The following is a 24,848-nucleotide window of genomic DNA, read 5'->3' on the forward strand; positions in this document are numbered from 1 at the left end:
AAAACTATTGAGGAAAAAATAAAAATATTGTTTATCATGACTCTGGTTTTACGCGGCCTATCAACACAATTTATAAACTGGTATATATCACCTTGTTGCTTTGTCTTTAAATGGTCATGTGATTGGCTTACCACGACTACTTTACTCTTCCTCAGTCAAACAGCAGCACTGATGTGGTTGTTTTGCCCCCTGAGCTCCAGGTGTTTTGCCAAAAAGCTGTAGCGCCCAGATTACTTACATGCGGCAAGCTGAACACAGCTTCAACCGTCTGTTTGTTGAAAAATAGTAACGCGACCGCATTTTCTTGTTGGTAACGGTAACGGCGTTGTAACGATAGAAATAGTAATTAGTTAGATTACTAGTTACTGAAAAAAGTAGCGCCGTTAGTAACGCCGTTATCACTGGTAATGCTTGTTAATTAGACAAGAGGAGAAGAAAGTTTCTCTGCAGTCGTGAAAAAATGGTGAAAAATTCTCCACCAAATTAGCAGCAACTTGCAACCTTCACAAGTATGATGCAGAAATGTGAAGCATGAATCGCACTACTTAGAGAATGGCCGTATACATTTATTGTTTGCACCTTAAACGTGCGAACAATAAACATATTTGGATATTAATGGTTGATACGTCTCATGGATAGGATCCACGTTATGATTACACAGCCCAATTCCAAAACCTGAAATGCTGCGTGAAATGTAAATAATAACAAAATCCAATGGTTTGTCAGTCTCATATACCCATATTTTATTTACAATAAAACACATAAAATGTGATTATTTAATGAAAATGATGAGCTTATTTTGGATTTTATGACAGCAGCACGTTGAGCAAAAACAGCTGTTACTAAAAAGAAACAGCTGGGGGAATGTTTAGCAACTAATTGCTGGGTTAGTTAGTAACAGGTCAAATACATTATTGGGTCTAAAATGGGATCTCAGAGAGTCTGCGGAGCTTGGAAGGAAAGTGTCTGGACTTCTTTACTTCTTCTTTATCACACGAGCAGAAACTTCGGCTGATTGTGACCTACACCCGTCTCCACACCTCGGCTCGTGTGATTAGGTAGAGGATCATTTAGGGGGTCCATTGTCCACTATTTGACCCTAGAGCTGAAGAAGCTTCTCAGATGAGAGGTGAAACATCTTCAAGCAACCTAAAGAAGTCCAGATGCTTTTCTTTCCAAGCTCCTTAGACTACGAGGACTTCACAGGCATCTCAGAGAGGCAGAATTATACAGAGGTTCAACCATCTCCAAACAACTGCATCTACAAATGTGGAAAATGTTCAAAATATCCATCCACCTATCGATCCTGGTATATCTGTTATAATCATCCTGTGATATCTGTTACATGTTCGATCTGCAGACCACAGTGGGTTTAGCAAAGCAAACAATAACTAACTCTCTTTCTTCAGGACTTGGGAAATGTGCGAGTGACCTGTGTCTGCTGGAAGTATTACTGCTTTATTTAAAAATCAGACGATTAAGAATCGATTAATGTGATTTATTCACCACCAATTTATTGTTGCAATTTCTAAAACTGCTGAGTTAGAGGACAGCGCCTCATTGGCCCTTATTGTGCACTATAGTATGAGTCTGTAATTACACCGTGACTAAAGACTTGTATGTTTTTCCCAGTGGTAGGATCCACTATAAGGAGATGTACAAAGTTGTACGCACTATCTCACCTCCCCTGGGCTTTGGAAAGAACTGCCCCCACAGGGTGGCTTGCAAGGTTTGGTTCCCCCATATCAACAAACCTCCCCTCTGCCTCTTTGATGTTGGATCCTTCCTGACTTCCTCTTTTCCTGCCTTTCCTTCCCTTCACCAACTGTGACCCCCCCTCCCCGCCGCTTGATCGTTAGGGGCGTGTTAATCGGGTCAAAGAATGGCAATAATTCAGTCTTAGGGTACTAAGGCACATGACGTTCCTCAATTTCCACACAGCTGTAAATCAGTAGATACACTTTAATTACACTAAAACCCCTCTGTGAGGCTTCGAGTCTCATTTTGATACAATAATTGACCAGTTTGAGGGAGTCCAGTGTCTTTCTACCTTTTGGATCTGGTTTAAAGGTGTTTGTCATTCTTCCCACTCCCACACAGCACAGCCCAATGTAAGTATTTAGTATTTACACCAGATCCAGCAAGGCTGTCATTCCTTTTCTCATCCTGTCCAAGGTTTTCTCCTTTCCCAGATTTCTATGCCCCGTTGGCAGCATAGAAAGAAAACAACCTGCTTTAGTCTCCTCGTGTGTGATTGCCTGGAATAATCCTTTCTCTTGTATCTCCTCTATTCTTGTTCCTCTTTTTTTTACCCCTCTTTTTCCTCCACCATCCCTTGGGACTGCACTTCCCCTACACCTCCATCGTCTTTCAATTTCTCCTCCACCTCCAACATCGTCCACTTCATTTCCCTTCCCTTTCCTCTCTTTTTTGTCATTCCCTCATTCTTCATGGCTACCTGGCGCCCCCAGTGGTCGTATCCATTACACTGACATGTATGAGATGTTGACCAACATGTCACCACCTCTAGGCCTGGGCAAGAAATGCCCCTCCAAGGTGGCATATAAGGTAGACTGAACACCAAGACTAACAGGCACCACCTTCATATTTCAATCAGCAGAGATGAGCTCTGTAAAACATCATTTTGTGTGTCCCACACTGAAAAAGGCAAAGCATTTTTGTGTGTGTCGATCATATGATGCAGTATTGCTTGTTAAAGCAGTTTTAAGTTTGCGTTTGTGTCCACTGGGGCATGGTTGGCGCTACAGTAATGATTTGCCTGTTTGCTTTGCATCCTGGCAGAGAACTCGGACGGATGAAAGACAGATTGTTACTGCTGTTGATTATTTAGCCAGAGAGGGGACGTAAACGAGAAAGTTGTTAAACATCGACATGCTGGATCTGCCGGCGTCTGTTGTCAGATGATCTCACGGCGTTCATACTTTAGTTTCTTCCATCTACCTGTCTGCATGTGCCTCCTGCCACAGCCTCTTGTTGCCTCGTTGTTTTGTGCGCTTTATGCATGCTGTTTGAGTGAAGCTGCAAGCATGCTCCATCGCATGTGTTTGTTTTTTTAACCTTCAAGTATAGAAGGACAAGAGAGGGCAAGTAAAATAATATTTTTTTTGGGCTATCTGTCTTATTTCTGTCTTATTTTGGCATTAAATACAAATGTTGTCTTCATTTAAAGAAATAATGATCCGCTTGCCTTTTCTCTCCTCCTGTATTGATCACAGTAATCTCATTCAAAGTGGATTTAACTAAAACAAATTTAAAGCTAAGCTACAGGGAAACCGTTTCCCGTTAATTATCCCCATGTTAGATATGTAAATATATCTAAATGAGGAACACTGATATCAAGTTGTTTTTTATAATGAATGTGATGTTTTGGCTTTCGTAACTGTTCATCTCTGCAATGTTTTGATTTTAACATTTGCTAAATTAGTATTTGGAAAATTAGCTTGAGTACACGTACCTCTGCATCAGAATTCGTGTAGCGATAAGCAGTCACAGCCGTCGTTGCTCAGGTTGCACTGTGCCATGTTGTGCCGTTGCCGGCTGGTATTGTGAATTATGACTGACTATGAAACCTTTGCTGATGTCAACAGAGACTCGTTCTGATGAACATGCCTGTGGACGATGACATGACGGTCCACTTCACCTCCACCCTGATGGCCCTCATCCGCACTGCTCTTGAAGTCAAGATAGCCAGAGGTTAGACAGAAACAGACACACCGTGCATTTATTTAAATGTGGGTCAGTTTCTATGTCTAATTTTGTGTTTTGGGCATTTTTTTATCTGAAGGAGGGGAAGATAGGAATCAGATGGATTTGGATCTGCAGAAGGAGATTAGTGTGATCTGGCCTCATCTCTCTCAGAAGACGCTGGACCTACTGGTTCCAATTCACAAAGGTAAAATCAACATCATGACTTACCAGTAAAAAAATATATTGCATTATCCTACGAGCCATCACCGGCGTTATTTCAGGAAAATAGTTTCAGTTTGATAGAGGTGGATAATATCTCACTGCTTTCTGCCTTCTCCTTTACAGCCAGTGACATGACCATAGGTAAGATCTATGCTGCCATGATGATCATGGACTATTACAAGCAGAGCAAAGCCAAGAAGCTTCGACAGCAACTGGAGGAACAGGTGCTTTTTTTTAAATTGCTCATCTTGCTGAACCGCCACTGATGTTAATGTGCCATAGTTACATATTAAATTAGGCTCTTAGGGTTATTATTTTTAAATGTGCGTCATCTCCAAGCCCAGTATTAAAGTAAAACTTAACTTAATCAGACGAAATATAATTGCATGTGCTGTGGTTTGCAGAGTAAAAGGCCCAAATGCAGGAGGTGAGGCAGGCAGAATAAAAGTCCACATTCAGCACAAAGCAGACATCCACACGCTCGCAGGAAACCAGAGGAAGAGAGCAAACACATGTTACAACAAAGACATTACACACTCACTGGTCACTTTATTATTAGGTGCATCTTTCCAGCAGTGAGTTGCACTTCAGCTCCAGATGCTGCAAACATTCCTCAGAGATTCTGGTCCATGTTGACATGATGGACTTGCACAGTTGGTGTGAATCTCTTGTTCCACAGCACAGTGAAGGTGCTCTACTGGATTGAAATCTAGTGATTGTGGAGACCGTTTGAGTACAAGGAATTTATCCTGTTTGAGAAACTAGTTTGAGATTATTTGATCTTTTAAACACAGAAACCAAAACCCAGTAACATCCCAAAACTGAAATGCTTCACAGCAAAGGGCCTAAAATGAAACATACAGGTCAAGACTCCAGTGCTATCACAGCACTCTGCATACAGCTTCACAAAAATCTGAACCGTAAAACATAACCACTCGCAGGGACCGTGCCAACATGGCCACAAGATCAGTCCCTTATACCCACAGCTTCACAGCTGTCGAGGACCGTTTGCAACTTTCACCTTCTCACGGTAAATGAGGACGACCCTACAGAGGTTAAATGCCTGGGCCTCTTCATCAGTTTTTATAAGTGAAGAAGCCTCTTGGATCAGAGGTGAAATGTCTTGAAGAAGCTAAAGAGAAGTTCAGTTGGAACTCAACTCAGGCTCTTAAGACTATCACGACCCATCATGACCCGAATGACCGAGAACCTACAGACATTCAAAAAATGCTTTAAAAGCAGCACTGAGCCGCATAAAAACACATAAAACAGCTGTTTAAATAGTTGACATATGTATCATAAGCAGTGTTGTTAGGAGGCCCTTTGATTTTCATGTTTCTTACCCTAGTATGTTTATCCTAGTGACCTGTTCCTGTTTCCATATGTTTCTTTGTCTCCTCGTAGAAACACGCTCCAATGTTCCAGCGTATGGATGCTTCCTCTCTTCCACAAGAAATCCTATGCAACGCCAAATCCCTGTCATTCCTAAGGCATAGTGCTGGATCTGCTCTGTAAATATTAAACTTTTAATCTCCTCCAAAAGTTACTAGCTTTCAGTTATTTATGATGGCAGAGAATACAAATTCTGGTTGTTGAAGCAAACCCATGATATTTTTCTGCGTCCACTTAGTACCAGAGGAGGTTTTGTGGCACTCAGCCCGATCTCTCCCCAAGAGATGTTCCTGCAACCGCTGTCCCGCCCCAGAGAGGAGAAAGAGGAAGACGATGAAGATGATTACCATTCGCCCTACCACCCCTACCGCATTCACCACCACCATCATCATTTACACACACTGGTAACAACTATGAAATCGAAATCATCTGTTCCAATGAAGGTTGAGAAAATGTTGATTTTCAGCTTTCGGCGCTGTCTCGTAGCAGGATGACAGTGCGGTTGATTCGATGTTTGAATGTCGAGTGTGAGCAAAAGCAGTGTATAAGGTTTGCTCAGCCTGCTCCTCTGTGGTCTTTGTGCAGGTCCCAGAAGTAGTAGAGTATAACCAAGTGCTGCAGCAGGCCCGGCAGGACCCAACGCTAATGAAATCACCTCAGCGTACAGCATCTATCAGAGCGTCGTCCATGCCCAGGCTGGCTGCTGATCCTCAGGTAATAAACAGTAATAACCTTTATTCAAACCTATATTCAGTAACAGATCTTATATTAGTAGGTGCTTTAAAAATCAATAAACGATTAAAATCCACACAGGGCGCATTTATTATGCTCGTATTTGCTCCTTGACAGCAGTGAATAGAAACAATTTGCCCGCACATTTTAAATGACTATTACAGACACCAGAGTGAGTTTGTGTGCTCGTTGGTGTCATTCCTGGTTACTTAAATAATGCATCTTCTGGTTGTTTTGCATGTATATAGCCTGGGATGTCTGCAGACAGTAGGCTGATGAAGCGCTCCTTCTCTACCATCGGAGACCAGTGTGTGAACGGTCTCTGGCAGGAACAGCACTCTCTGGAGAGGATCAGCCCTGATGCCACATACAGGCCCCGACAGAGGAGCTACAGAGGTCATAATTACAACCGTGAAGCAGCTGCTGTGGTTTGATTCTGATTCAGAGTAAAGTTTTGGGGGGAAACTGGTCAAAAGAAGACTATTGTGCAAAAGTCTTGAGCCACCTCTCATTCTTTATATTTTGCTGAGTGATTTTGAGCAAATATTTGTACTGCAATACAACACAAAAGCAATAAAATGTATATGTAAATAATTCTTCTTAAACGACAGCCACATCTCGTTAGAGGCTGAAAGAATTTCTGACATTTCTTCTTCTGTTTACATCTTTGTTTCAATAAGTTACTCAGTGAAAAAAATCCTGATTCCATGCCTAATTTATATAATCTCTATATTTGCCATATTCACTGCCAACACCCAGGCAGTCGGAGAGCTTGCTCTCCACTGAGGAGTAGTAGAAGGGAAGCAGCAGCTCCCGGTCTGGGTGAAGGAAGTGCAGCCGCTGCTGGGCCTTCTTTACCAGGCCGTTGGTGTTCTGGGTCCAGGTGAGATCAGCGGAGATGTGGGTGCCCAGATACCTGAAGGTGGAGACAGATTCCACCCATTCTCCATTTATGGCGATCAGAGGACCTGTCTGTGCCTCCTGAAGTCCATTATGAGTTCTTTTGTTTTAAGGATGTTAAGCTTCAGGTTTTCTCTGAGCACTACCTCGGCCCTGTACCCTGTCTCATCATCTCCATCAGAGATGAGACGTTGGTGGGGTGTGTTGGTGTACAGACTTGTGTGTACAGGGTCTACAGCAGGGGGCTGAGAACAGCCCTGCAGGCATCCGGTGCTGAGTGACAGTGGGGGGGAGTGGGCATGCATGATAATGTACGTAGGCTGAATGCAGGTGGAGACTGTTGCAAAGTCTTGGTGCCACAGACTCAAAGGCACTTTGATCTTGTTCTCTCAGGTCCTAGAATCAACCACAAAGAAACAATTAGTCACGAGAGAGGGCGATCCAAGGAGCGCCGCCACCTGCTGTCCCCTGATGTGTCGCGCTGCAACTCCGAGGAGCGGAGTCGAGACCCTTCGTGCGAAAGGAGAAGGTCCCGCTCACCTAGCGAAGGACGCACACAGACCTTACAGAAACAGGTGCTTCAGTCTTTCCTGACCCGGCCACTGTGCAGATCTGTCATATAATAGGATCAGGATCTGTTTTCTACTGCTGGATGAGAACCAACAGTCCTTTTCTGGCAAAGTCTTTTACTCAATATTGTGCTTGATTTATTTGCAGGTGAACACATCAGACAGCCCTGCCCACTCAGCCTCAGAGTCTGGTACTCCTCGTAATCGCCGCCAGTTGCCCCAGACTCCCTCTCGCCCACGGCCTTACATCTCCTACTCTCCTCTCGTCTGCCGAACCCAAACCTCTTCCACAACAGCAGCAGCCGCAGCCTCAAATGAGGGACAGAGCCAGCCTCAGGACACTCCTGCTGGCCCCACAGAGGCCTCACTGAAGGTTGACAAGGAGAGCAGGCCTTTATCTGCAGTCCAGGGGTCATCCGGAGTTCACGTTTCAGGACCGAGCCACCCCTCTCCTCATCGTTACATATCGGAGCCCTACCTCCCATTCCACGAGGACCTAAGCAGTGGCGAAGCAAGTGAGAAGCAGGAGACGCTTACCTTTGAGACTGCCGTGGCCACCAGCCTGGGTCGGGCCAATGCCATAAGCTCGGCTCCTCAGCTCAGACACTCCTGGCAGGTCCCTAATGGGCATTTCCGAAAGCACTTGGGCCAGACAAGTCCAGCTGGCGCCAGCGAGCTCTTAAGTGACACAGACGAGGATGATCGCTGCTAAAAACAACAAAAAAAATCAGAGAGAACGATGAAGAGGATGCACAGGGCACCTCAGAACAGCCCACGCGGCACCACAACGCTTTAGCTCCACAGCGGCCCCGAGAACCCGATGTTCTCAGCGCCAGTAGCATTACGAGCAGGACTCAGTCCCACTGCTGTTTATCTGGATGCTGGTGTCTGTCTGCATGTGTCCTCGTGTCCGTTTGTTGTAGCTGGAGGAGACTACATGTGTGCACACGGATGTGAATTTCTGTGTGTGCGCTCTTAAAAGAGATTTTTTTTGCCAAATCACGAAAACAGCAGAGACTGAAAATACCATTAGTAGCTCACTGCGGGCAAACCCACATGTTGCCAAGCCTTCCCACGCAACTTTGTGTTTTGAGTGTTATTTGAACAAAATATGGTGAGATGTGGAAATCTTCTAGCTGAATCCAAGACACTGATTTAAGTGCATTTTCTGTAAGTGAAGCTTGAGGTAGCATGTAAACATGTAATAAGATGAATGTATTTTAGTTTCATGTTCAGGTCATTTGGGGAGGTCGCTGTTAGTCTGTGCATTGTTGTGCATTGAAACAAAAAGATGTTTTTGGCAAGTTTATAACGGGCAGCCAGCCATTCCCAACAGTTCCTGTTTACAGCAGATTATCCACAAGATTCATGGGCATTAATCAATCAATACAGAAAATCAAGTACCAGATGTTTAGTGAACTGAACAGCTGTAACAGAGTTATTTTTTTGCCACAATGTCAAAGCAACAGTATATGAAGGTGGAGTATAGTCCAGGGCTGTGTGTGTGCAAATGATGAGCAGATCACACAGTAAGAGAGGTTTTGTCTCAGGATACCAGACCATTGAATTCTGAAATCCTCTGCAGAAAAACACTCACTCGGGATCTCCAATGAAATCTGAAGGACTTTAAGTGACTCTTTACCCTACGGGTCAGTCAACATAGTGCGATCATGACTAACGTAAGAACTGAACAGATCCTATCGTGTCCATCTGCTCCGTTTGTGGACCACAAAATCCTTGGCACGAGGACAGCCATCCGTAGGACCGATAGCCTGGGTGTTGTTACTACATGAAGCCAAATGGATGTTCAGTTTCCACATGTCTGTGCTGAATAACGACTGCTGATGCGTTAGAGATGTGACAAAAGCCATGTTCCTCCTGTACATAGAGCCGGGGATGTGTCCTCTTCGGGGCGTGTTGCCTTCTTTCGTGTAATGACAGAAGTGATGGGAATTTGATGTCTTTCATACATGTGATGCAACATGGATGCTTCAACAAAAGAGCAATCAAAGCTACTGTTTGGTTAGTCTCTGTGCTCCCACCGCATCACTTTCTGTCAGTAAAAAACAAACAAAAAGCAGGCTTTTCAGTATTTTCCGAGCTTCAGAGTTCTAGTAATTTCCACATGCATGATCACGGTGACAGCGATAACGAGAGATGGGTGAGAGAGCCGTGTCTTAAAGACGCCTGATTACTTTTTGTTTTAGTGTGCCCATGATGTTAACTGAGATTCATTTTGCCAACAATGTGATTATGAAACAGAGCAAAGCAGAGAAATGTTTATTCCCGGCATTCCCTCTGCAACATTTCAAAATTATAGATGATTTGTCGTTCCCTCTAAATGAGATGTATATTTATATCACGTGTTGTTGTGTTGTTATAATATGTTGAGTTTGAAATGTGAAAACGGGATATATCTGAGGGGTCAAAGTCACCCGCTGACGACCTGAACGTAAAGTCGCGATGAAGAGACGGTGTCATTTAGCAACAACACCACCTTTGAAGTGTGCTGACTGCAAGACTTGAGTTATACAGTATACCAGTTAGATTACCTGTAGTATATGAGGCCATGCTTAGCATGTACAGTGCAGCCTAGGACTTCACCTTACTGTCTGTACAGAAGAGCCTAATCTGTGCCTGGGGAAAACTCACCCAAAGAGTTCCCTGTCAAGCCTGGATTTCTTAGATAGAGAAGCTTTCTGGTAAATATGTAGTATAAACTGTACAAAATAAATCCATGTTTAATTTATTGCAATCTTTACATTTTTATTTTATTCATGATGCCTGTCTACGAGCTTCACAAAGGACAATTAAAAAGAGGTCACCTGACTTTTCTTCACTGAGTGATGTCACTGCCAAGAATTTGGCTGCGTGCAACCAAATCGAGCACCAGTGTTGGTCAAGTTACTTGAAAAAAGTAATCAGTTACTAATTACCGATTACTTCCCCAAAAAGGTAATCCCGTTACTTTACTGATTACTTATTTTCAAAAGTAATTAATTACTTAGTTACTTTTTAAAAACACGATTTACAACCCGAGTAGGTGATAAAGTGATAGATCTTTCAGCCCAATTCTACTTTTTCTGCATAATCCATCATACAAAATGTAATCAAATGGAAAAGTCTCTTTTTAAAACTTGTTTTATTAGTTTTAATCTTTTAACTTTATGCATCAAGCAAAAATTTAATTATATGCAACATTCTCTGACTGGAAGAAATTAGTTTAACATTTAAACCTATTTTCTGCACATTCCAGCTCATAAAATAAAAATATTTTTTGTGTTTACACTCAGTCTTTCAAATAGATGCAAGTAAAACACAGCAGAAAATAAATAAAGTCAAAGACTCAGCGGTCCTTTTGCTCTATTTTCACCTGTAAAGCAGGAGTGGGGCAGGCGGAGGTTTACCCTGGTGCAGGTGTGCCGCGGTCAGTGGAAGAATCCGCGAGTTTCTCTGTGAGTTTCCCATTACGTCGTAGCTACTCGGTGCTTGTTGGAAGTTTAGGGGTTTTTTTCACTGTAAAAAGAAGTTTTCTTCCCACGCACAGCGGACACTAATGTTTTTGTCACTTTTTATGGAATCAAACTCAAAGTAAGGTCAGTACTTCCACGCTTTAAACGCTGCACGCTCATACTCTCTCTGCACTCGATATATGATCCATTGTTGATCTGCACACAGCTGTTGTCACGAATGTCGCACTCGCTGACGTCACTGTCATGAGACATTCTTGCAAGAAAATCACGGTTTTAGTAACGCAGTAACGCAGCGTTCCTACAGGAAAGTAACGGTAATCTAATTACCGTTTTTGCAATAGTAATCCCTTACTTTACTCGTTAAAGTTACAAGTAACGCGTTACTGCCCATTTCTGTCGAGCAGTGGTTAGCACTGTTGCCTCACAGCAAGAAGAAGCTGGTTTAAATCCAGTAGACAGCTGGGGCCACTGGGTTTGGATGTACGACCCTTTGACTTTCTCGTTATGCCTTTTTCCATCACTGTTATTAAATGGAGGTGAAATACCTGCAATCCTTGTAAGAGAGCATGAAAGTGCAATGAACAAAATACACGAGTTGGAAGCTCGACTGACCTGTCTTGTTGGGAATCATCTACACGAGTAACACATTCATAAAATCCAGATTTGGCCTGAAATTTCCCTTTTTCAATACCCACGCTGTTTTTTGTGTTTCTATTTTGTTGTTCACATATATTCCCAAAATAAATACGTGTGAAGGATTAAGCAGGCTGGGGCTTTTAAGTGACGGAGGTGAGAGGTCGAGTTTGTTTTGTGAGCAGACTCGGACCCACAACTCAACAGCCATCAGTCAGTCTCCTCTCACAGTCATCACATCCAGTTTTAATGGGTAAAAAAGCAAAAGTTTCACTAAAATCAGCCTCTATAGCCTCATCAAGGTTGATTTTTATGTTCACAGTGGGTTTGTGAGTCATTCGCTGTATATTAGTTGTATAAAACATATTTGCTGCTCTATCATCGCATATTCTGGGAGCTGGATATTCAGACACCTTATCAATAATCCATCATATGTCTGCCGAGGTGAACATACTGCTGCTCCTGGACCAGCAGTCAGCACTTATTACAGAGGATATTAGATGCTGCATTCAGCCTTCTGTAAATATTACCAGTGAAATGCAACACAGAAACTTGTTAAACACATTTTCTTCCAGGTATAAAGTTTTGTGGTGTTTTTAAAAAATAAACATCTAACTGGGACTACCTTTGCTGGGCAAAACCTTTGTTTGCATCACCGCATCAGTCAGTCTGAAAAGTAATTGGCTTAGCTGTAATAAGCTACTGTTTGTTTTCTCTGAGGCAGAAACCCATTAATGGAACAAAACTACTCACAAATTAACATGCAAACTAAGTAGAGACTGTCGTCTTCAGTAGATAAACAGATTACGCATGTTCTCGGAAGAGACTTCACAAGGTCATACCTGACTGCAGTGGGCTTGTTTATCTAGGATGGATTCATTTTCCATGATGTGCAGCTTGAAAGGATTTAGCTCAAAGGTCTTTAACTTGACCTTGAATGTTTCCATACCGAGTACTAATGCCCTGTGAATCTGACAGCTTTGTGATATACTTGACATCAACACGTGAAGCAGCGCTCGGTGAGGACACTGTTTAGTTTCACTATGATGTCACAACCATGGACTTAAAATCTGTGGACTCTTCTGGAAACTGTGCGTGTGCATTGACTGCATGCATGCAGCACGTCACGTGTCGCACGGATCGGGGAGCACGGTCCTGGGTCTGTGTAGGTTCTCTCCGGGCGCTGCAGCTTTCTCCCACACACATGCCGTTAGACGGGTTCGATGACTGGTGATTATAAATTGCTGTAGGCGTGAATGCAAGTGTGAGGGATGCCTTTCTGTCTGCGCTGGCCCTCAGATTGGTGATCTGCCTCAGGTGTACCCCACCTCTCGTCCTATGGTAGCTTGGATAGGCTCCAGTCCCTCCCAAAATTCATCCTGTACTTGGACTGTTACCTCAGAACAACACTTTGAACTTGATCCTGCTGGGAGGAGCTTTCCGTCACCACATACTCTTTACTGTAATCCCAAACCGTGGTCACAAATCCCCTTCTGAGGCAGCAGCCCCTCACTTTTTTATCCTTATGTCACATTCCTCACCTGGGCCACAGTCCTCCCCCTCTGACCCTGGACAAAGAAGACTGAGGTGGGGGGAATGGGGGTGTTGCATCAGTGTGAAGTTCAATGGTGAATTAGGCAGACTGGGGTCATATAGGTCGATTGCATGACAGAAAAGTCGTCTTTGTTACTTTTTGTGTCCAAAAATAAACTTTATGGCAGAGAAAATGTAAATTTTTAACACTGGTCTCACTTATGCTTGTGAATCTGTGATTCTCCAGGTAGTCGTCTTATTCTTCATCCCAAGCCCAACTCAGTGCAGTGGTGTCGTCTGTGAAGTCTCACCTCAGACAGTCTCTGCCACATGAGAAACAAAGGACTTACACCTTCTGTGCAGCAGCAAGCTTAGACGAAAACACCCCCGAGTGTCTGTCATTGTTCACACTGTGAGATATGAGGCACTTGCTAGCTTGCTGAAGATCAAAGACACTGGCGTCCACCAGCAGATGGATATGTTCATGTGATTTTGTGCTGCCACAATGTTTAAATGAGACATCTCTCTCATGCTGAGCCTTCAGCTGTCTCGTTTGGTTCCTCGATTTTATCAAACAAATGACCACAGCCTCAAACAAACGGACAGCCGGGCCAGTGCTTGGCTCGGGCCTCCAGGAGGGGGGGGGGAGTGCATCCTCTGGTGTTTATCAGGCAGAGCGCTGGCACACAGTTCAGACTGAGGAGTCCGGATGTTACCAGAAGCCATGCAGGGCTCTTCTGTGCTGCTGCTGCTACTGAGCTACGTAAGTCTGGCTGCACTGAAGTACTTTTATCTCTGAAAAATACTGCTGATATACTTCTGTTTAATTTTTCCAGTGGACTGTCAACTAGTAGTAGAAGCAGAAAGTGTAATTATTTCTGTTTAGGTTAAGAGTAAAGGTACAAGGCTCTGAAATGTAAAGGAAAAACCAGATCGCTGTAGATTTCTCACTCATCTACACTAAGAATCACTTTACTTACATTTACTGTTTTCACCTGCCTTTGCTCCTCTTCTGTTTCTCTCAGTAACTGTAGCAATTAAATAATTTTGTTTTATTTACACGTTTCAAGTAATTGGCTCTTGTTATATGTGCAAATGAAACAATCATCGATGGTGGAGGACTTTTACTTCAACTGTAGCAACATAGCAAATAAAATATTCTCTCTGCAGAAGAATAATTTCACCCCTTAAAATGTTTTGACCTTCATATTAGTCACAGACAGAAGAGGTCAGTGTACTAAACCTGCCTGAAGGACAGATGCATGTTTTCACAAAGGAATCGATTATTGGTCATTTTTACCTGACATATTTATTGTTCACATAGATAATTTTTTGGTTTTGTCTGGTTTTTCTTTGGTTATGAGAGATTTAAACACCCTTCTTTGTCAGCTTTTTCTATACAGAAAGAGCAACAACAAAATAAAGCATTATGTCATCTGCAGGACAGTCAGACGACATAATAATAATCTAATATTATGTCATAATATGCTAAATACAGTAAAAACTAAGGCACCACTGAATGGTAATGTATATAAATGTAGTAAAACATCTGAAGTCTGTTTGTGTGAGATATTAATGTTGCTGATTCTGGCATCCCCGTGTGGCCACAGCTGAGACCATGTAGCATGATGAGCAGCGTTTATATGTACAGAAGAAATGACATTTCTCTGAGCAACGAAATTCTTCCTTTGCTGTCCGTACACAAATACCACGTTAGTTTAAAAGAACAAGATAAATAAAGATAAATAAGGATAAAAAATTATGGAAGATAAATAAATAAGTAAGTGAAGACAAGTGAGGTATGCAGATGTCGATGTCCACCACAATAAAAACAGAACTCACCTTTTTAAAGTATAAGTGAGGTTTTTCCTCTGGTATTTATATGTGTTTAACATGCATCGACTTCTGTGAATCATAACATTTCATGGCAAAGACTTGGTTTAAGGTTGAATCTGGGGTCAGGATTAAGCAAGTAGTAGTTATAGTTGGGCAAACCTCTGCCTTCAGCAGCTGAGCATCGCCGTGGAGATGAGAGCATCATGTGCTCATGTCTAACAGACACACAACGCTGTGACAGTCAACAAACAAACACATCGTTTGATTTCTGACAGCGTTTTATTTTTCCTGTTATCAGAGATCGTTAAGGTGTCTAAAACACACTAGATCAGTTGTTGCTGCTGCTCATCCTAATATATATGTGTTCCTTTTTGTTCCTTTTACGGATGATGTCTGTGTTATGTGGAGTGTAGCATAACTGGTTTCTATGCTTTAGCTTTCTTAAAGTAATCAAGAGTTACTAACAGTTATACAGATTTGATTTAGATGCCAGCCTAAGCTGCAGGCTTTCAAAGCTGGACTAAGTTACAGGGTCAGTAATCTCTACACAACAAAGCTGAAGATATCTGCTAGGATTAGCTGGTGCACACCCACGCAGTAGCATTATCTGATAGTGTGTACACCCTTTAGTAATGTCTCCTCAGCCCTACAGCTTCACGCTTCAAGTTCATAAGGCCACACTGTGCTGCCCTGTTTGCTTTTCTGTTAACAAATAAGTGTGAATCTATGACATTTAATAACATTTTTCCATAGTACAGTCTGTGTTTGTATTGGCCGGTGTGTCTGGGGGAAGCCACAGAGGGAGCGTTTGTCTGCGAGCTGAGTAACTGTGCTTTGGACTTGTGTGTGAATCCACGAGAAGCAGTTTACTGAGGAATGTCATTTAGGCATCAAATGCTTTAATTAAATGTTTAGCAAAATGAAAACTGCAAGATGGTTGAAAATGGACTAAAATGTGAAATATCTTCACTGTGGTCAGATTTGCCTGCAGGCTGGATCTGTAGATGAGACAAACCTTCAGCCTGGAGTCAGAGTATCATCCAGTTCAGAAAATTCCCCTCAAAGCTCGACTTCGCAGGCTGGTCACACTGAGGTGACGCCAAGGCTGGATCCAGTAAGCAGCGCTTCCCCTTTGAAGTCGCATCCTGATCCTCCCATACGTGATGGAAACGCCAAAGTATTGAACAATCATGCAGATCTAGATACAAATACTACAAGTTCAACCAACAGAGAAGCAGACGAGCCAAAGCCGGAACCGAGGCCTCGCTCTTCGACTGGAAATGAGCAGCTTTCCAAGTCGCATCTTAACATAACTGGGACGGGGAGCTCAGAAGCACAAACTGCCGAGATGACAGTTGCCAGCCCTAACATTCAGTCTGAGGACGCCACAGCTGCAGCTGCCTCATCAGGAACTCATACAGAAACAAAAACAGGGACGGTTTCATCTATTCCTGCTTCAGGATTCACCACAGAATCTGTTGCTTCCACTGTGGACCCTTTACCAGAAAAAGTGGAAACAGGCAAAATTAGACAACAGGCTTTGTCATCAGTGGTTACCAGTCCAGTCCCAGTAGTCTCTATTCCCTCCTTTAAAGACTTCAGAACAACAGAGGAAGACGTATCAGTGGAAAGGGCAGCTACGGTTGTAACCCCCACACTACAAAGTGGAGAAGCTCTGAGTCCCAGGGTCACAGAAACTGAGATGAGTAATGTTTCAGCCAGTGAGGAAATAGAAAAGGAGGCAATGGAAGACACGTTTGAGACTGTTTCACCCACAGGAAAAACAGTCCCGTTTCAAGGTGGAGATGGAGTTAATGGGACGGAGACAGATGAAAATGAAACAGATCCAGAGGTGGAGGAAGGGCATGCAGACGGTGACAGGTTTTACAGTCATCCCTCGCCTGATTTGATCTCCCAGTTTAGCACCGTAGGCTTCAGCATCCAGTCAGAGACTGAACCTCCACAGCAGACTGACAGAGCAGCGAATCCGCCTCCTACAAACACAGTCAGACGTCAAACACCTGGGATCAGAGGTCAAAGGGTAGGAATTTGTTCATGCTTTGCAGTAACTATGTATGAATAAGACTTGATTTCACTACTGTAGCTATTTTTACCTTTGTGGGTCTTGGTACTATAAACAAAGATTCATTCACATTGATTCAGAGTTTTAATGAAATTATAAACAAAGCACACAGGAAATTTTAATCACATTTGTCTGATATTCTCGGCTTATTTACGGCCGTGTCCTTGGATGAAATTGAATTTGCACAAAGCTGATTTGATGACTACGATGGCAGCATATATCTGTGTCAGTTCTAGCACCTAGAAAACCGTGTGTGTGTAGGGGAGGGGGGTTAGTCTCTCCAGTGAGATGCACTGGCTCCCTCCTCTGGCTAAACTGTGGCACTGTAACCCTCAGGCGTATTTGTAAGGTCATCAGCTACACTACACCTTTTTTCCTTTTCCCCCCAACAAATATATATTTGGTTTATTGTACATAACACACCCCCAGTTACACTCATGTTCAGTGTGTCATCGTTTAAAGTATAGTTTTGTTAAAAGAAAATTGTACATAGTGCGATCAGCTACATGAAATGTAGCCATATAACAACTTTTGAGTGATAAACTTATTTTAGCAACTAACAGCTTCCTCTTTCCTGAGAACATACAGATGTAGAAAAGGGGAACCTCAGCTTTGAGTTCTTGGAATAACTTTGTACACACATGTAACCAGCTTGTATAAATAATCCATATCAGGAAGATCATAATAATCCCTCACCAAGTGAAAAATTAGAGATCAAAGTAGAAGTTTAAAAAGGGCTGGATACAGACCCGACTGAATACATGTAAATACAAGAGGAATAAAGTGGAATAAACAAAAGGCTAAATTAAATTAGAGATAATTAAATTATCTCTAAATGGTAAATGGCCTGCATTTGTATAGCGCTTTTCTAGTCCCTAAGGACCCCAAAGCGCTTCACACTACATTCACACACTGGTGATGGCAGCTACATTGTAGCCACAGCTGCCCTGGGGCGCACTGACAGAGGCGAGGCTGCCGGACACTGGCGCCACCGAGCCCTCTGACCACCACCAGTAGGCAAACATGGGGTTAGTATCTTGCCCAAGGATATTTGGCATGCAGGCAGGAGGCAGCCTGGGATCGAACCACCGACCTTCTGATTAGTGGCTGACCTGCTCTGCCACCTGAGCTACAGCCACCCAAAATTATCTCTAATGTATTCAAACTGATAATAGCAAGGATAACAACCTGTAAACTGGTATTAACAATGAAACATAGTTGGGATGACGTCCATGCCCAGAATGAATAGAATGAATGAAAGCAGATAATTCACACGAAGACATATTAAATGAAATAGAGAGATGCATAAGGTATATTAAGGTTGTGTCATCGTTCAGCCAAGGAAAGTGTGTGAGAAGGAAAATGTCTCCAGCTTGGGAAAGGGTGAAACTGCAGATCACCCGCAGCGCTTGATGGATACAAAATAAAATATAAATAAAATATTGTAATATACTATTGCTGTTATATATATATGTATATGTATATATATATATATTAGGGGTGCAACGATGTTCGTATCGATATTGAACCGTTCGATACAGTGCTTTCGGTTCGGTACGCATATGTATCGAACAATACAACATTTGTAATTTATTTTATCAATTTTCCTTCTGATGATGCTGTCTGTGTTGAGCGCTCAGTGAATCTGCGTTCGACTACTCCGCCTAGGCTGCACTGTCGAGCGCAGATCCACTGAGCGCTCAACACAGACAGCATAGTCAGAAGGAAGAGCGCAGGGCACCTCCCCCACTCTCATTCAGATCTGGCGTTTGGAATTATTTTGGTTTTCATGTGACGTATGACCCTGAAGGTAAGCGAGTCATGGACTAAAGTAAAACAGTATGTTGGATGTGCCATGCAATGCTTAATTACATGGGTGGGAACTAGTGTGTTAGCGCAGTTAGCTCGTTAACGTGTTGGCCGTCTAGCCCCATGCACGGGCGATCGGCGGTAGCTCGTTAACAGAGATTTGCCGTGTTGTGGCGTTAAGGTCATTTCAACGAGATTAACCTGAAAGCACTAGTGGGAACACAACGAATATGACTGCACATTTACGCTGACATCATCCTAGTGCAAAGACAAGTGGAAGCAGACAAAAACAACAAGCATGCTACTAACTTTAGCCGAGTCACTTAGACAGCTGTTAGCACGTGATTCTCCTTATGCTGCTGAGAATATAGCCCAGAAGAAGCGGATAGTATAGCTTTTATTTTGGAAAGAGCCATTTCTCTGTAATAAACTCTCTTTTCCAAAGATGAGTGATTCCTCAATCAGATACAGGGCTTGCAAAATCGCTAGCCCGACGTCCTGGAGCTAGCGATTTTTTTCAGTCGGGCTACAAAAATCTCTCTGCCCTGCCTGTCGGGCTATTGTAGGAAAAATATATGTCAATGCTTTTGCATTCTTTCAGAAATGTAGCTGGGTAATTATGTCATTGGCATCGGTGAGCCACTGTCAATATGTGACATATTGAAGTCACGTTTGAATTTGCGCTTGTTTTTTTGCTTTCACTTTGCAATGACAGCACTGATCTGTGAGTGACGATCATTTGTGCACCAATTCCTCTGACATCGTCTTATTAATCGTTAGCTTACTATGCAAACATGACAAGTGAAATCTCCTGCAGCTTAAACATGTGAGAGGTTGATCGCGCAGAGAATCGCTGAGCTTATGTGAGTCCCTGTGTAAAAGTAGCAGGATATATATTTTAGTTCTGCTGAGCCAAATAAGACAGGTCGGGGTGAAGAAGTGACAGCCAAAGAAAAGCTTACCACAAAACGGAGAAGTTATGACAAATCAGACTATAAGGCAAAAAGAAAGAGCAGCTTTATGGTTTCATGGACAAAATAATTTCTGTGGCTGCAATATGACGAACTATATAACCAGGGCTGCACATAAGTGGTCCGCAGGTGCGCATTCGCTGTCAAAATAAAAAACGCGCACAAGGGTTAGGGTTAAATTTAAAAACTGTACTTTTGAGTTAAAATATATATTTATAATTTTAATAAATGACAAATTAAAAAGGCATGAACATTTTTTGTATCGAAAAAATATCGAACCGTGACACCAAAGTATCGAACCGAACCGAACCGAACCGTGAATTTTGTGTATCGTTGCACCCCTAATATATATATATATATATATATATATATATATATATATATATATATATATATATATAACACCCAGCACGCCCCTGCGGGCGGTTTATCCTTCAAGCTCGGTCCTCTACGCAGAGGCCTGGGGAGCTTGGAGGGTCCTGCGCAGTATCATAGCTGTTTCCCCAGGACTGCGCTCTGTCTGGACGAGATCTCCGATGTGTTCCCGGGATCTGCTGGAGCCCACTCGCTGCTAGCTTGGGAGGTCACCGCACCTAGTGCTCCGAATTTACCACGGGGGACCACCGTTTACCTTCACCCTCTCCATCATCTGCCGAGATACAATTCTTCTGAGCCCTTGGTGATTTCTCAGCTTCGTCGTGTTCCTTTTCTGTAATATACTATATATTATATATATATTATATATATAATATATATATTATATATATATATAATATATATATATTATATATATGTATATATATGTATATATTATATATATATATATATATATATATATATATATATATGTATATATATATATATATATATATATGTATATAAATAAAGATAATAACATTAATAATGACATAATATTAATATGAAGAGGCACCTCAGTCAGTTATGATGTGAGGTGGATAATTGTTAGAAGTAGTCTGCATCAAGCTTAAGGTTTGCTCAAGTTCAGTACAACGACATATGAGATGAAGGAAATAAAGAAAATATCTAAACTAATTAAGTGCATAGAGGCAGCTGACCTGCTTGAAAACCTGTCATCCTAGATGAGACTTTGCTGAGATGTAGAGCACACCTATACTAACAACTAATAAGCTAAACCCTGTAGACAACAGCTAAAGCTACAGGATTGAGAAGCTGAATTAAATATGTGGACACTGCTAAGCTGATGAGCAAGTTACACATTTTGCTGCATGCTATGAAAGCTCACACATGCAGCTGTCTGTGAGCTCAGTTTTTTCCTCACACTTCTGATTTGTTTCTGGCAGGCAGCAGTTTTTTTTGTGTCCTGACTCGTGTGTAAAGCGTTCATGCCATCAGCAACTTGTTTTTGTTTTTTTGTTGGTTTGAAAAACACATTTGTGATCATACTTGTGGATCACAGTGACACATAATGATTAGGCATATGATTTACTAATGTCTTGTTTTAGAGCTGTGAGCAGTGCATCCACATTGAGATTAAAAGCCTGGTGCAGACTTTATATGAAGCTGCTATAGGAAGAATGGAACCTTGTGGGAAAAGTTCAAATAAAGAAGTTTTTTTAAATCCTAACTTAAAAGTTTGAAATATGTAAGATGTGTGAATTCTTTGAAAAAAATAGAAATGACCTAAAATGCCTTAAATAAAAATGTAGTGTTGCATCTACAAAGAAGAAGAAGACAGTAACTTAAAACTAGCATTACAGACAAATACAGTTTTAGCATTGCCTGACTATGATAAGCCTTTCTACCTGCATGTAGATGGAGGAGCAGGTTACATGAAAGCAGTTTTAACACAGGCATTTGGAGAAAAACAAAAGAAAGTAATAACTTGCAACTACTTAAGCTAACTGGCAACACTGTAGAGAGTCTTTGTGAGGTAAATATGGAGACGGTTTTAATGTTCTGTCAAAATGCCAAATTTCATCTTTAGTGCATAATATAAAGTTTTGGAGAATCTTGAGAAACAGTACGGGAGAAACTGCCTGTGGTATGAGGCATCACAAAAATTCAATTACTAGTGAAACTCATGGAAGCCAACTGCTTGAGACGATGGACCCAAACAAATCTCGTCGGCAGCTTAAAAGCCAGCTTCCGAGATTTGTTTGGGGCTGCAGCGCATGTTTCAGAGGTTGTTTGCACAAAGATCCCAAAAGCATCTTTGGTACCTCCTTCAGGAGGAACCATCCAGACATCATTCTCTTCATTAAAGGTCTTGCGTATCTCAGAAAGCTAATCGAATACAATGTTCTACACCTATTAAAATAGCAAGGCTTCACATTAAAAGCTCCCATGCAGAAGGTAAAATACCTGCATCTGCTCCAGATGTGTAAAAACATGTGTGATAAGTCAAAAACTAGTGCAACACATCAAATTCATAATGAATGTGTATTTAAAAGAAATTCTAGTTTTACCCATCATGTTCACTTTGTAGTAATCTTAGTTAAAATCATTTTGGGTTCACATGATCCAATGACTCAGCTCTACTGTTTGTTTCAGGGATTGCACGGTTTACCTGGTCTACCGGGACCTAAGGGAGATAAAGTGAGTGTTAAATTAAACTTAATAAAATTCATCTTGGTGTAATTTAAGCACTTGTTCATAAATAGATATTGCAATGAGCTCGGAAGCATGGCTTACAATTGCGTTAATCTTCTTTTTTAGTTTTTTAGAGGCGTAGATTTGTTGGTTTCTTTTCACATTCACGTGTTTGTATTTTTCTTGGTGGTAAATTGTCTTCATGAATCTTTAATAAACTTTAAGTAAAATGTCAAATTCTTGTTCTTGTTCTTGGTTTTGTTTTGGGGGGTTTGTCTTCTAAGGGATACCCAGGCGTGATGGGCAGGACCGGGCAGACTGGATACAGAGGCCCCGTTGGTCCAGCTGGGATGCCGGCTATTGTTGTGTTTAAAACTTCTGAAGAAGAGTGGGAGGCTTTCAAGGTGAGCTGCTGCTGTGTTTGATGAAATGAAAACTATTTTAACAGACGTGTTCCAAGACTGAGCATATTTAATAAAAACAGGAGATGTACATTCTTCTGCTTAGCAAATGTAAGAAGTGTTAGTTTTAGTAAAATTGTTTAAATATTTATTTCTTGAATGTGTCATTTTTTAAGGATTTTTTTTAACATTATAAGATACTTTTGCTTGACAAATATATAGAGAACTGAAATAAGTGAAATCAGATTAACTGAGAGACAGGAAAATACAAACGTGATCCTTCTGGATCCACTGAATCATTTCATGTGCGATCTAGAAGAGACTGACTTGTTTCATTTGTACTGACTACGATATATAAGCAGTTTTAATGTTATTGGATCTTTAATTTTTCAGTGTCTGCTTGTGTTTCATTATATCACATGTTTGTCCACTTTCACTGCTGACGGATGCGTTCTTATAACTGTGACAATTTAAATCGGTAATTATTTCAGAGCCTATAGTTACCACTGCTGTGTTATTATTTTTAAAGTTTGTTTTTGTCAGGGTAAGTATGAATAAGCTTTTCTTTCTGTGTGTGAACGCTCAGTAATCATGATTGAAAAAATCCATTCTTCACTGTTTTCTTGCAGAAAAAGCAAATTTACAAAAAGCTGGTGTCCTCGTGGCCGGTAGGCGTTTGTTTTATAACATGAATGCACCTAAAATGACTTTTTACAGTAACTCCTTTCTTATAGCAGCTGAACTTTGGTACTCTGAGAAGATTATTTTTTAGGTTAATCAAAAAATTATTCTTTGCACATTTTCATTTGAATGTTATAATAAGACATGTTGTGCCTGAGCTGTAACACTGTGTGTTTTTGTTCTCAGAGACTTAAAGGGCCTCCGGGTCCTCCCGGACCTCCTGGAGATGATGGACCAATTGTAAGTAGACAAAGACATTATGGCTAAATTCAACTTGAAAGTTTTACCTGACAATACAAATAAAGGACTGTAACTAGACTCCAGTGGTTACTTTTTCTCCAGGGACTACCTGGAATTCCTGGAAAGCAAGGACCTAAAGGAGTTCAAGGAATCATCGTACGTTTCTCTGATTTGTTTTTGTTTTTTTGCATCTGATTACTTGAGTGCAGGATCATGGGGCTCACATCATGACAACTAAAAATAAGTGTAAGGCAAAGAACATGCTAAGGTTCACGCACATATTGCAAAATGAGATGATTAATGCTTTATTGCAAAGCAGCTGACTATGTAAATATCAAATGTTTTTAGCGTGATTAGGACGATCAGTAGGGTGATAACTTGTATATTATTCTAGCGATATTATGGTGGATTAAGACATTAATATGATGCTTAAGTAGATGCTGGCTTGTTGTGGTTGGTCAGGACAGAGGTTTTAATATTTCCTGGATATATTTTAGTAGTAATAGGAATTCTGGGTAGAAGCAAATTTATATTGAATAGAGAGGAAAGATATTACTACTATTGTCTGTAAATCTGCTCTGTAATGTCTCGTGATTATTCTTCTACCTACTTTACATGTTGCGTTGTACTCCAGGGCAGTCCTGGTCCACAGGGTATCCTGGGTCCCCCGGGCCGACCTGGAAGAGACGGGACCCCAGGACACAATGCTGACCCGGGCCCTTCAGGTTTACCTGGAGAGCAGGTAAATCTCCTGGAAAACATGTATTTATTTCTTTTTAGTTTCCATGTATGGATTTAAGTTAGTCATACTGGTGCCTGGGGAATTAACTCCTTAGTTGTCCTTACAGGGTCCCAAAGGCTACACAGGAGAGCAGGGCAGCAAAGGGGAGCTGGGTGAGTGGGTAAGATTGTCCTGAACTTATAATGTTATCAGGATTATAACTATGGAGGCTTTAGCATGCACGTGCATAGACAGCATACATTCTCTGGCCTTTTTATTAGATACACCTGTTCAACTGCCTGTTAAAGGCAAATATCTAATCAGCCAATCACATTGCAGCAACTCAGTGTATTTAAGAACGTAAACATGGTCA

At 41.7% G+C, this 24,848-nt stretch overlaps 2 protein-coding genes across 6 annotated transcripts in view; both read left to right on the forward strand.

Moving 5' to 3' along the window:
* cacna1ea (calcium channel, voltage-dependent, R type, alpha 1E subunit a) overlaps nt 1-10,352 on the forward strand; it is a 114,071-nt gene extending 103,719 nt beyond the window's left edge. Inside the window, exons 41-50 of the mRNA XM_026158661.1 lie at nt 2,472-2,568; nt 3,609-3,714; nt 3,806-3,913; nt 4,054-4,154; nt 5,335-5,441; nt 5,561-5,726; nt 5,908-6,036; nt 6,303-6,450; nt 7,348-7,529; nt 7,672-10,352. Coding sequence (XP_026014446.1) covers nt 2,472-2,568; nt 3,609-3,714; nt 3,806-3,913; nt 4,054-4,154; nt 5,335-5,441; nt 5,561-5,726; nt 5,908-6,036; nt 6,303-6,450; nt 7,348-7,529; nt 7,672-8,235 — 1,708 coding nt within the window. The 3' untranslated portion in view covers nt 8,236-10,352. The remainder of the gene's footprint in view (nt 1-2,471; nt 2,569-3,608; nt 3,715-3,805; nt 3,914-4,053; nt 4,155-5,334; nt 5,442-5,560; nt 5,727-5,907; nt 6,037-6,302; nt 6,451-7,347; nt 7,530-7,671) is intronic.
* Nucleotides 10,353-11,099: 747 nt separating this feature from the next.
* The window catches only part of LOC113016533 (collagen alpha-1(I) chain), a 33,253-nt gene continuing 19,504 nt past the window's right edge, over nt 11,100-24,848 (forward strand). For 3 of the 5 annotated variants that reach the window (XM_026159426.1, XM_026159429.1, XM_026159428.1), the window contains exons 1-9: nt 11,382-13,925; nt 15,978-17,039; nt 22,394-22,438; nt 22,717-22,836; nt 23,463-23,501; nt 23,701-23,754; nt 23,857-23,910; nt 24,389-24,496; nt 24,603-24,656. In XM_026159426.1, coding sequence (XP_026015211.1) covers nt 13,872-13,925; nt 15,978-17,039; nt 22,394-22,438; nt 22,717-22,836; nt 23,463-23,501; nt 23,701-23,754; nt 23,857-23,910; nt 24,389-24,496; nt 24,603-24,656 — 1,590 coding nt within the window. In that variant the 5' untranslated portion in view covers nt 11,382-13,871. Of the gene's footprint in view, nt 11,120-11,381; nt 13,926-15,977; nt 17,040-18,863; nt 18,892-22,393; nt 22,439-22,716; nt 22,837-23,462; nt 23,502-23,700; nt 23,755-23,856; nt 23,911-24,388; nt 24,497-24,602; nt 24,657-24,848 lie in introns of those variants that run through there. The other 2 variants (XM_026159427.1, XM_026159430.1) reach the window with 2 other exon arrangements.

Source organism: Astatotilapia calliptera, chromosome 23 (genome assembly GCF_900246225.1).
Source record: "Astatotilapia calliptera chromosome 23, fAstCal1.2, whole genome shotgun sequence".
NCBI lineage: Eukaryota > Metazoa > Chordata > Actinopteri > Cichliformes > Cichlidae > Astatotilapia > Astatotilapia calliptera.